Source organism: Ixodes scapularis, unplaced genomic scaffold, assembly GCF_016920785.2.
Source record: "Ixodes scapularis isolate PalLabHiFi unplaced genomic scaffold, ASM1692078v2 PGA_scaffold29__2_contigs__length_179583, whole genome shotgun sequence".
NCBI lineage: Eukaryota > Metazoa > Arthropoda > Arachnida > Ixodida > Ixodidae > Ixodes > Ixodes scapularis.
Window position 1 is genome coordinate 63,926 of NW_024609856.1, and position 12,854 is coordinate 76,779.

Consider the following 12,854-nt stretch of genomic DNA (forward strand, 5'->3'; position numbering starts at 1 on the left):
GAAATCTGCAATCTCATTGAATGCGTGGAGAGAAGGATATGCTCGGGAATCGCATTGGCCTGCGTTTCTTATTTGTTAGTAACTACCACAAAAAACAATAACTGAATAAGAATTTTGCATTTTCTTCAGAGGCGTCACAGTTTATCTTCAACCTGGAGAAGACCGTAGAAAGATACGCGAAGGACTACGCGAAGAAGCACGGGACCACCGTACAGTTCTTCGACATAACGGCGTCAAGGCAGGAGTTGCAGCATCGCCCGGTGTACAAAAGGTGCGATGGACCAAGCTTCAGCAGATGTCGCTCAAACCAGTAGTCCACTTGTTGAAATCATACATGATGTGTAGCGCGTATAGCTATTATGATGTACGCATGAGGTTCCACTGGCGCTAGCGCGCCGTCGCAACTTGAAACAGACACCGATCAGACGAAAATTGACTTCCGGTACTGCATTCTTATGGGGACAAAGTGAGATGATAAGGGCAAATATCACGAATAATTCGTAAGTACTAAGTAGATTGGAACATTTCTCAGTCACGCAAACGAACTAATTGGTCAGTTACGGCAGTTTTCTTTCAAATTCATTGCATTAAAGACGGCGCTAAAACGGCTTCTTACATGTACTTGTGTGCACTGTCCGACACTGTTAGCGTGGACACGACCTCGGTGCTTTTCGGCATGGGGTATATACGTGCCAAACGAATGAAGAACATTTCGAAGCCATGAAAGACGGCAAGACGGACGGATTAACACTACATCAGTAGCTCCCTGTGCATGCACGATCAAAATAAATTGAAGGCCACGTAATATAGTGCGATATTTAGTAAGTACCGCTTTATTATTTCTGCTTTGTGCGAAGATGCTCGTTGTACAATCAAAACAGCAGCCGCAAGCTCAAAATGTTTTAGAACAAATACCCGCTAAAAGTTGCCGGGTAGAGGAAATAATAATAATAATAATAATAATAAAAAACACGCCTTACATAGACCAGATCCTTTATTGTTTACGTTTTGAATGTTTTAACCGCTCGTGAAGATGCAAGGCGGCGTAATTTGTATGTAGTGACAGGACTGGCATAACAGCAATATATAAGCGCCACCGGAATGCTGGCGAACATTGAACAGACTCTGTATCGTTCTTGTTTGATCAGAGAACGCAGAGTCGAAGTGCACTGGGAAAGTGACGGTAGATAGTTGCTAAAGTAGTTAACAACCCTGAGCAACCTTTGTACTGCCAATTTGTCTTGTGGCTTTGGCATTTTGAGAAGACCGTCCACAAGGGCGGGAGTGGGGCTAATGCCTTTGTGGCTAATGATGTCGCCCAGGAACAAAATTTCTTGAACGCCGAATTGGCATTTGGATGCGTTCAAAGTTAGGCCCGCTGCTTCAGCTGCCTTTAGTGCATCGTGCAGCTTCTGGTCGTGCTCCGCCCTAGTCGCACCCCAGATCAGCACATCGTCCACGTATACACGTATGCCAGGGAGGCCCTCGAACACTTCGTTGTGGGCTTTTTGAAACACCTCACTAGCTGACGCTATGCCGAATGGAAGGCGTAGAAAGCGATAACGGCCGAACGGCGTGGCAAACGTGCATATCTTGGATGAATGCTCGTCCAGTGGGATTTGGTGAAACCCTGCGTTTGCGTCCAGACGCGAGAAAAACTTCGCGCCTGCCAAGTCCGCTTCAATATCTTCTCTACGAGGCATTTGGTAGTGTTCCCTTTTCAGGTTCTCATTAATCCTTCTCGGATCCATGCATACCCGCAACTTGCCGTCTTTTTTTAGCACAATGACTAGCGGGCTTACCCAGTCCGTCGGGCTGCTGACCTTCTGAATGATGCCTTCGCGTTCCATTCCGTCCAGTTCTGCACGAAGAGGCTCTCGCAGCGACAGGGGAACCCTTCGAGCTGGCTGAACGATTGGCACGGCGTCCTTGCGTAGCACCATCTTGTATTCCTTTGGGGTACGCCCGGTTCCGTGGAAAAGCTGCGAGAATTCCTCGACGACTGCTTCGGTGTTGCTCGTTGACAGGCCTTCAACAGCGCGATTGACGATGCCTAGCTTCTCTCTAGCTGCCAAGCCCAAGATAGCGCTGTGGCCGTTCTTTACCACGAAAAATTCGGCGCATATCTGGCGGTCGCCTACCGTCACGGGCGATAAAAATGTACCGACGTGCTTGATGACGTTGCCACTGTAGGATCTCAGAACAGCGCCGCTGGGTTTCAGCGTCACGGTCTTGAACTTGCGGAACACCGATAGTGGTAACACGTTAGCTTGTGACCCAGTGTCAACTTTGAAACTTAGGTGTTTGCCTTGAAGACACGCGTCCACCAGCCAGTCGCGTTTTTTGTTGGCGCTGCCGACTGCGACATCCAGCACCTCGAAGTCGTCGTTTTCATGCTGTACCTCGTAAACGGCATCCTTCTCGCGGCAACAAGATGCGAAGTGGTTCCGCCCATTGCACGAGCAGCAGGTCTTTCCGTATGCCGGGCAGCGTCGCAAGGCATGCCTTCGATTGCAGCGCGTACAATTCGGGTTGCGCAGGGGGCTTGTGGGAGCGTTCTTGCCACGAGTTCGCGCTGTTTGCATAGCATTACAATTTCAAACATGTGAAATCCAGCCCGCAATACCCCCAATATAACGGGCTCACGGAAAAGGGTGTACAAATAATCAAACGCATCCTAAAGAAACACTGACAGACAAGCCACAACGAGCTGGTGCTGCCCCGCCTTAAAAACGACGACGTGGTACGCCTGAATGGAGCGTCATGGGCGCGGAAAGCCAAGGTGGTTGGATCAGCCGGCCCGCGGTGCTTTTACGTGCGTACGGAGAATAATACCGTTCTTCGGCGCAACCGTCGACCCCTTTTAGCGACGATGGAAAAATGCGAGGTCGACTTGTCAGACGACAAAGATTCGGACGACGACCGGGCCTCGTCACACGGAATGACACCCACAGCGCCAACCACCACGACGGCTCTACAAACGGCAACTACGACGGCTCTACGAACGGCAACTCAGCAGCCAACGGTTCGGCCACCGCGAAGGACAACACGACAGAAGCGGCCTCCAGAGCGATAGGGTTATGACCAGCGCTTCCAGCAAACGAGCCAGAGGTGTTGAGCTCAGCGGTGAACGACCGTTGGGAAGGAGGATGTATCGTATCAGATCAAGGCGGACAAGCTATCTGTAGGCTCCATTGCCACGTGCCAACGTTACTAAAACACTCAGTTGGGAAACTCGCCGCCGAAACCTGGGCCGCTGGCGTCCACCGAGACCGAGCTAAATGCAACAACAGCGCCACTCTTTATCGTTTGTCTGTACTGTGGTCACCTTGAGCTTTTTGAAAGCCTTTTTCTTGCGTAAAAACAAACGGAAAAGACTCTTTTTGTATGAAATTTATTAGAGTTTAGTACAAAAAAAAGGGCGCGTTATGTTTTTAAAATCTTTAGTTTGCAGGGTTTTGCGGCACAATTAATATTGTTTTTATACAACCATTCCTCAGCGGTCCTTTCAGGTAGCGCGTCCCGCCCTAGGTGCATTTTAACTTCGGTAGGTCGACGCGGCGCGTCCGCCGGGGAGACGGGGGTGGCACCCCTGTAACCTCGTCCGCTCTATCTGTTCTTAAAGCCAAAATAGAAGTAACGTGCAGTTCCCCGAGTGGCCGCTGCGGGAGAAATGGTGGCGTTGTGTTCGTCATTAGCTCGGTGCTCGGAGACAGATTGGGGCCACTTTTTCAAAGCTGTCTCTATGGGAGTTTCCCAACTGAGTGTTTTAGTAACGTTGCCACGTGCCTTTCCCTTGCCCTCTACTACACTAACCACTTTCCACGTTCGGCTATATAAGTAACAACATGAAATAAACTAAGGCAGTGTTATCCTGACACTCGAGTTGTCTATTCTTACCAGCCCACACAAGAACGATACAGATCCTATATTCCTTTCATTTGTTATTTTGCTTAAAATCGTAGCTTGTTTTTACGCACCTGCTGGGGAACAGGTTTGGGCCTGAAATATAGCGACTTTAAACGTCGTCCACTGATGAAGAAAAATGCGTTGACTAAAGCAATTGCACTTTTACAATGTTAATAGAGGTACATACTATTCGGCACGACCTAAATGGAAAAAGTGTTTCATGTAATTCCTGCAGAGACAAAATGCACGCGCGCTTTCTTATAAGAATGCACAGCAGCAGCGCAAAAGTAACTTTTGCTGTCTGCTTCAATTTGCCTCGCGTAAGTAGCATAGACACCAACGCCAGTTGAACATCTAGCGTACATTATAATAACTCCATTGTACATCGTAAGCATCGAACACATCGGCTCAGACACTCGAAGTGTGCTAGCATTTTTCTTGCTGTAAGAACTATATCCAACATATATAGTCGTGACTGGTTATAACGAAGTCGGTTATAACAAAATAGCGGCTACAGCGAAGCCATCGCGATTTCCCATTCCCTTTTGCACTTCGTTATAACCAATGTCGGCTATAACGAAATATCGGCTACAGCGAAGGGATCACGATTTCCCATTCCCTTTTGCACTTCGTTATAACCGAAGTCAGTTATAACAAAATAGCGGCTACAGCGAAGCCATCACGATTTCCAATGCCCTTTTGCACTTCGTTATAACCGAAGTCGGTTATAACGAAATACCGGACATAGCTAAGCGATTTCCAATTCCCGTTTACTTTGTTATAACCGAAGTCGGTTATAACGAAATAGCGCATATAGCGAAGTGATTTCTGATTCCCGTTGGCTTCGTCATAACGGTTTCGACAGTAATGCTTTTTAAAAAAACAATACAATACAAAACAATACAAGCCAACTGAAAAAATTAAACATATTTAAAATTTTCTGTAACGCCGAATTAGAGCGCAGCTTTAGAGGAGGAGGAGGGCAGGATACGGAAGGGGGGGTATGCCCCTGTTCCTTCCCCGCTAAATTTAGCTGCTTCCGGAGTTCTCCAAATATGGTTATTAACATGCCTAATATGGTAGTGTTTTTTTTCGTGATTAACCACAATTGTTTTCCCGAAACACGAAGTCATACGCTAAAATTAATTATTAATTGCGTTTTAGGAATCACCGGTGTTGTTATCGTCCTGACCAGGGATGGGCAGTATTTCAAATACTTTGTGTATTTTGCATTAATATTTATTTACAAATTGGGTAATGTATTTGACGTGTGTATTTAAATACTAAAACGTGGGTATTTCACATACAATTGTAATTAAACACAATTTTGTCACGACTCACTTTGCTCATCCTAAGAAGTGTCCGAAGCTGCTCTTTCTCATGCAGTGTCTCTCAATCAAGCACAAGCGTTTCGTGACTTTGTGATTACGGTGCTAGTCCAGAGCAAGAATAGTGACGAAATCGACGTTCACAGGCAGACTGGCTAAATAAGTGCCTGTGACAACTTGTGATGCTTTCCAGCCTGATTTCCATCCATATTTTTGCCTGGAACATTCTAAATGCGCGGGTCGTCCAGATTTTCGTAACTGGTGCGAGTTGCAACAAAAAAAACTTTTCTAGCTAGTGCTGCGCGTCTTGGTCGTCTCGGTTCTTTGTTGGTCTATACCAAAATGTAATGGACAAAAAAGCTGCCTGAAGCTCTGTACTTTTTTCCCCTATTACGTCCAAGCTGATTAATTTCTTTTTGTGATTATATATATATATTTTTTTTACTTTACTAGAGCCTCGCACACTAACTCCCGAGTGTGCAATGCAAAATTAAAATGAGATACCCAGAAACCCGTTGCAGGTGCACTGAAGTCGCTGACGCAAATTTTGATGAATATTATTTGGAAAAGTATTTGGAGGCGACCAAATACATTTGGTTGTATTTGTATCTTGTACTAAAATGCTTTTTTTGTAAATGTATTTAGACCTGTAATTAAATACATTTTTGACGAAGTATTTTGTATTTCGATACATATTTGCATGTACTTTGCCCATCCATGGTCCTGATGTTGTTCTCGATTGCAGCACTCTTGCCCTCTTGTTGTCAGGGTAAAGAATGGAAATCAAGGTGACTTAAAACGTGATTTAAGTCATGACTTTTATCTGGACTTATCTCGAACCGGTTTTATAAGATGAGTAAAATTAAACAATTTTCGCAAAAAATAATACTGAAATTATATTTTTTATTAGGTATATCTTTTCTCATTCTATGCTACGTGCATTTTTTTTTTTGTATTTAAATCACTGAATCATTAAGTAAGAAAGGCGTATATCAGGATGAACACGACCAGAAAGCAGTGGTGTATTCAGAAAATTGAAACGTCGAGCTTTCTACAATTCACTTTTTTCGTGAGTTGCGTAGGGTCCTATTAAGAAAGAAAAGGACGCGAAAAAATAGAGTACCACTAAAAAGTCATGCGCTATTGGATAAAAAAATGTTGAGCGCAATAAAATAGCAATCAGTGCTTGTGTAACAACTAAACAATAGCAAGCTGTTTTTGTTCTATTGTTGCGGGTTGTACACAATGGAAAGTTGTTATAAACCTGTATGTTAAATCTATAGATTTTTTTTCTTCCGCATTGTTTTCAGTGATCGGGCTGAGTAATCAATCGGTCTGTCACATTTAAAAATTCATATAATGATTAGGAAGCATAATTTTCTAGTCACATTGATTTAAATCAAAATCTTGTGGTTTAAATCAAATAAATTTAATTTAAGTCAGACAAGCCTGATTTAGTTCACTTCTCATAAAATATAATTTCTTTTCCACCCTGCGTGTTATATATGCGGCTGCTACATCCCGCCGTTGTTCGTTCACGGCGATCTGTATCATCACGATACAGCTTTGGCGGTTGCTACTGGAACCATTGAAATAAACCATAGCCTCCTCTACACTGACAAAGCCTGGCAGGTCACCACGAGACGCGGCCGCCGAAAGTGAAAAGATAGAGTGGCACAACAACGAATGAGTGGCGAGGCGCGTGTGAATGAAGGCACTCTAGGAGAGGCATGTAACGAGCGTTCCGCAGCGGCGAGAAACCGAAACACACTTCTTCCGCGTGATGGAATGTCCGCTCGTGCTCCTCGCGTTCTTCGCACTACAGCTTCTTTTCTCGTCAGGTTTGAAAACCATGTTTGGGGTCCTCGCCGCTGCTCAAGCTGTGCGCTTGAATACCAGAAATGCTCTCTGCTACCAGATCCTCGCGCTCCGAATCTGCGACCGGGCACTCTATGGCTCCGTCGTCGAACTGCCAGGCTTTGTAAGTACACACATAAACATAACAATACGTATAAGGAGTTTAAAAATGTACTGTTCGTATACACGTTTGCAATAAAGGCTCCTGCGCAATGCCATTTTGAACGATGCCGGTGCCGCGTAACGTTTCCGCCATGTTGGCGTGCGCCAGGGGCACGTCATTGGGGTGTGCGATGACAAGATGGCGGCGTCTGCTGTATCGCCGACGACCAGCGTTAGCGACGGACTTACTGCTTTGGAACGCAGGAGGAGGTTTCCACAGAGACTCGTAGCATGAAATATTGTAGGCCGGGGCATGTTTAAGGGTTAACGATTGCGGCCTCTGTTCCAGCACGTCGTGAAAGTATGGTCCACCCTAGTGAAAGCCAGAGCTGCCGCGAGCACAGCCATCGTTGATGCAATGGCCATGAGGCTTCTGGCGCATTCTGATCAGCGCTTTGAGACTTTAGATATTTTCGTATGATTTTGATTTGTTTAGGTATTGTATTTAAAACTTTGTGCTCTTTCACTGTCAAAAACACATGCATTTTTTTAAATATGTCTGTTTTTTTATTTCTTTTTGCGCTAAGTGGTGTATATGCTTCAGCAAGAGACGCTCGGCAACATTGTACAACAAGCAGCTAACGTCCTGGCTGGAGAGTAGGTCCGCCTCACCTCGGTGAGCGGTTCGAGGTTAAGCCGGAATCACACTTGCGAACGTGTATGATTTTCATGCGTTGCCCCAAGCGCAATACAAACAGTGTCTAGTAGTCCATGTTTAAATAGATGGTGCTCAGTAAGGAAAATAAATTTAAATCATAAAAAGTTTATTTATGTTAGTTTCCCACACAAAGAAAAAAACGCAGCTTTTTGTTATTTCTGTAAATGTCGCGTTCTGGTAAATTCGAGAGCCCTGCTGGCTTCTTCGAGGTCCGGATGCTCTACACGCCTAAGCTTCTACGCCTATTGTTTCAGAAGTCCGCGCGTGCACATAAGGGGCTTCGCGTGGCGAGCCGAAGTCTTTCGCCAGCGCTCGATCCTGCTGTTTCGCCGAAATCGACGCCCGCGACACCTAGTGATTTCATCTTTTGTTTGGCACAAGTTCACCACATTAAACACTTAGTTTCTTTATTTCACCCCTGCCTTGTCGTATGTCTTCCGTGACAAAATACAGGGCGATTAAAGGAGAGGCCAGGCTCTTTAAATCGACCGCAAAATTCGGTTTCTTGACCTATCGCGCTACGACTTTGTGCAACGTTGCCCACAGATGGTGCTTTTTTTTTTGTTTTTGTTTTTTTTGTAAAATTTGCGAAGAGCGAACTTACTTGAGGAAAAAGTAAACAAAGGAAAAGGCTTAGCTTCTATGGAAACGCAGCGAAGCCACCGGCCTTCAAACAACAATGAGAATGTACAGCACTACAACAAAAATGTTCGCCAATTTTTTCTTTTTTTCCAACGATTGCGTTTTGGAACTAGCTCACGGGAGAACAAGCGTGCTCTTTGAATGAAGATAGATATCTTTTTGTTTCTCTTTGTAAACCTCCCTGCTCTAACGTGCCTGGGCACTGCGGGGTAATTAATGAGTAAAGAAACAAATCTTAACAAATATAAATGCGCAATTGCGTCACCTACACGTGCTTTGTTTCAGGCACAAGCTGACCGTGACGGCGACAAACTTTCAGTTTGGAGAACCCATCGGGGAACACTATCCGCCCACACAGGTCTACACCGCCACGTTTACAAACGGCCAGGGCTCATCGGATACCATACAAACTGTATCGCAGACCTACACAAACACGGAGTCCACCACCACCAAGTTGGTCAGGGGATTTCAGACGAACTACGAAACCAGCGTTACCATCGGAGTACCTCTCGTTACTAGTGTAGGCGGCAAATACAACTTCGAATACAGCCTCAGCAAGACGACGTCCGAGGTCAAGACCACAACCGAAACTTTGAAAATCGAGGTCAAGGTTGCCGTGCCACCGAAAAGGACAGTGCAAGTCACGTGGTACGTCACCAACAAGGTCATGGTAAGTTAAACGTTTAACGATGAGACGCGTGGCATTCAGAATAGTGAAAAACAGTAATGGGCCTTCATTTCAAGTAACGAGTGCCAGCTGGACTACAAATGAAGGGCGATGGCCTCCGAGACGACGCGCAGAACTCTCCTCCTGTCAGAGTTGTAAAACTTATTCATGAAAAGTATTTAAGTTGGAATTACAGTTACATGATCTTAAATGTATTTAAGTTACAGCTACGGTTACACACTTACGATTGTAATAGGCTAAAGTCACAGTTGCTAGAAATGCAACTAAGTTACATCGCATTTACTTGAAACGAAACGCACAGAGGTTCGATAACCAGAAACAAGTTTACGTTCTGAAAAGCTAATCAAGTTCAGTTAAGAGAGGTTAGTCTTGAGGGGTAAACATTCAAAAATTTTGTCTGACAAGTTCGTTATATGCTTCATCATTATCAAGCATCAGTGTAGACCGCATATAACGTATGTCGCGGGAGTCACGAAAATCCGCACTATAAGCGGTACCGCGTTATAACCAAAACATCAATTTTCAGGCCAAAATACATGCCATGAGACAACTTACCTTTGTAAAAGAATTTCTTTTATGTTAGGTGAAAAATAAAGCTTAGTTTGAGGAAAGTCTTTATTTCACCAGACTAGTACAGTTCCGTCTCAAGTGTGTCACACATTTTGAAAGAAATAAGCGGCTTTTGCCTGGCGCAGCCTTTTAACGGCGTTCAGGATTGCTAAACCTAATCACTTTTCTCCGGAGATGAAAACGCGTGAACATTCCCATCCTTCATACGGTACGAGCCAGTAATACCTTGAACTTGAGCACACGCATGAAATGCGCCAAATAAGAAATCCGGGCGATGTTCGAGGACACAAATGCTTAGAAATCACCACTGTAGTCGAAGTAAACAAATACGACGACACGGGCGTTTCTGCCGTCATGAGAGCGCCGCCAGGACATCGCCGCACGAGTAGGTAGATTTTCCCTTTTAGTTCGTGCTGGGTTATCATAGCGACACACTACAAAAATTCACAGTCAAGGATAGCGCTTTTACGCGGAACGATGAGATGAATGCCGTCTACGAGGACGATCACAACCGACGCCATGTTTGCGGATAGAAGCAGCCGGCCCGCGACCGGCATGCAACGCGCGCGAACACTTCTCCTCGAACTGCGGTTGGTCCGTCTTTGCGGTTGTCTGTTTCCAATGCAGCGGACGGACGCACGCACGTGAACGACACGTGCGTGCGTCCCTCCGTCGCTATGGCAACTGAAGCCTCTCTCTTCGCTTCTCCCCGCTTTTTCGAGCAACCTCCTTGACCCCGCAAGTGCCGCTTGCGGCTCGCGCCGTCAGCGCCGTTATCTAGAGTCGCACAGGGAAGCGTGCTCGCTGCTCCGGTCGTCGGCGCGGTCGGCGGGCTGTGCCAGAAACCGCACTATAACCGGTATTTCCCTTCACTCGCCTGCATTCTAAGCGGTATGTTATTACATGGAGTTCTATGGGAGGTGAACCGGTGGTTTAAAAAAACCGCGTTATACCCGGTCCTGCACTATAAGCGGTTACGTTGTAAGTGGTCTATACATTCGTTCAATTGCTGCACTGCTCTATAAATTAGTGCGGTGTTTTAGAAAACCACGTTAACAAGTGACACCTCGCTTGGACAATCCAGAGAATTCGACAGGCGGAGGGCAAGGTAGTTATCATGCCCCTCCTCCCATGCCTCCTTTACGTTGCTTCTTTTTACCTCAAAACAAAACAAAAATCCTTCAACTTCACCTTCCTCCGATACTGATAAAGTTTCAGTTGGGGGACTCTGCTGCTGAGAAGCTTAGACCTTTCATTTAAGCCGTAATGAGCTGTAGTGCCGACTCTCGCTTGATCGTTTTCTATCCACTCAACTTGAAATTTTGTACCAGACACAGCACTGGGACCAAAGACTTGTTCGTTAAAACTTCATCAAATCTTCTGTCTACGTTTTTAAAAAAAGCAATCATTCAGGGGGGTGCAGAACTCAAGGCCATCACCCTTCAGTGACTGAAGCTTTGTTCTAGGATTGTGATCATAAAAATCCATATTCGTATTTTATTATTCTGAAACGGGTCAGTGGCCTTTGGAGGCCTTTGGAGGCCTTATTGCGGAAGTATTCCTTTATAAACTATATATCAGTGCTGCTGAACCGTGCAATATTAAACTTGTTGCAAAGGTCGCTAAATAAAAAAAACATGTTTAGCCACAAGAATCGGGGGAAACTTGAGTGAGTCGTGCATAGAGTTTAATTTTATCAGCAGACTTACTTGACGGCTCCGACGACATGGCCGCACCCGAGCTGGCAGTGCATGTGACAAAGCAGACACGACTCACGCCGACGCCGCGAGACAAACGGCAAAACTAAAGCCAAAAATGTCGTAACTGGCAAAGAAGCACTTCAAAACGAGTCGACTGGCACGCCGCAACATTATTTAGCGCTGCGCTTCAAGGTGTTCACGAAGAATATTACAAAAGAGCCTTGATTTCGTTGGAAGTACTATCGGGCACCAGCTTGTGCCCACTAGCGCATCCTAGCCTAGGTTTTGATTCCGCACACTGTTGTCTGGATGAATGAAAACTTCTCCGAGAACAACAGCGCACGAGATGAACGTCGAAAAGTTCGTAAAGTAACTGTAAATAAGCCAAGTCACAAGTTACACAAGAATACAACAAAGTTAGAGTTATAGGTGCCAACATTTTATGTAACTTGTAAACTACTTAGTTAAAACAAATATAACTAATTACAGTAAATGCAATACTTGTACTGTTACTTTACCGTTTTGCCTCCGGCCCCTTCAGTCCGTCTCCCACCGTTTAAAAAGCACTCTAGATTTGCGCTTCAAATCTGTATGTACAGGGTATTCCTTCTGAAATATTACAGGGTTATTTCTTTTTACTGCATAACTAAACTGCATCACAGAACGCACATTCTCCGGCCAAGTCTAGCCCTAGTGGTTCGAATCAGACGCCAAAGTTTTAGAACTAATCGTCATATCATTCAAAAGTTATGTGATTTCCTGAAAGTTTTAGTGGGAAAATGAGGCCCATTTTCGCCCGTTTTCGGTAACTGTCGCCACAGAGGTCCACCGGTCGCTATTTTCCCATTGAAAATTTCTGAAAATTGTATATAACGGTCATGGATGTCAGTTTTGTCGCTCGTGTCGTAGATAATTCAAGATTTTCACTGACGTGCCCCTGTCACTTTTTGTGTTCTTGTGTTTACTGCGATTTCTCTTATTACTGAAGTGCTCCTGCGCCCATAAAATGATTCTTCCATTCATCCATCACAGCATTATCTTTTATCTATCCTTTGTGTTTTTACTTTAACAGTCCCCCTTATCTAATGCCCAGCAACGGGCCTTTAAGGTACTCGAATAAATACATAAATAAATAAATAACGAAATAAATAAATAAATAAGACGATGGTTGGTGCTGAAACTTTGGCATCTTGCTCGGACCTCTAGAGCTACATTTGGGCGGAAAATGAGCGTTCAGCCACGCATGCTTTACTTCTCCGATAAATAAAACCCTGCAATATTTTATTTTTTTGGTGAGGGGGGGGGGGGGGGGGGGGGGCTTCCATATTCATCGCCACAAT

At 45.0% G+C, this 12,854-nt stretch overlaps 1 protein-coding gene across 1 annotated transcript in view; it reads left to right on the plus strand.

The window, feature by feature from the left end:
- Window positions 1-12,854, plus strand: part of LOC115325931 — a gene marked incomplete at its 3' end in the record, with an annotated part of 123,514 nt that overhangs the window by 37,149 nt on the left and 73,511 nt on the right. The window contains exons 3-4 of the mRNA XM_042291207.1: window positions 130-271; window positions 8,842-9,226. Coding sequence (XP_042147141.1) covers window positions 130-271; window positions 8,842-9,226 — 527 coding nt within the window. The remainder of the gene's footprint in view (window positions 1-129; window positions 272-8,841; window positions 9,227-12,854) is intronic.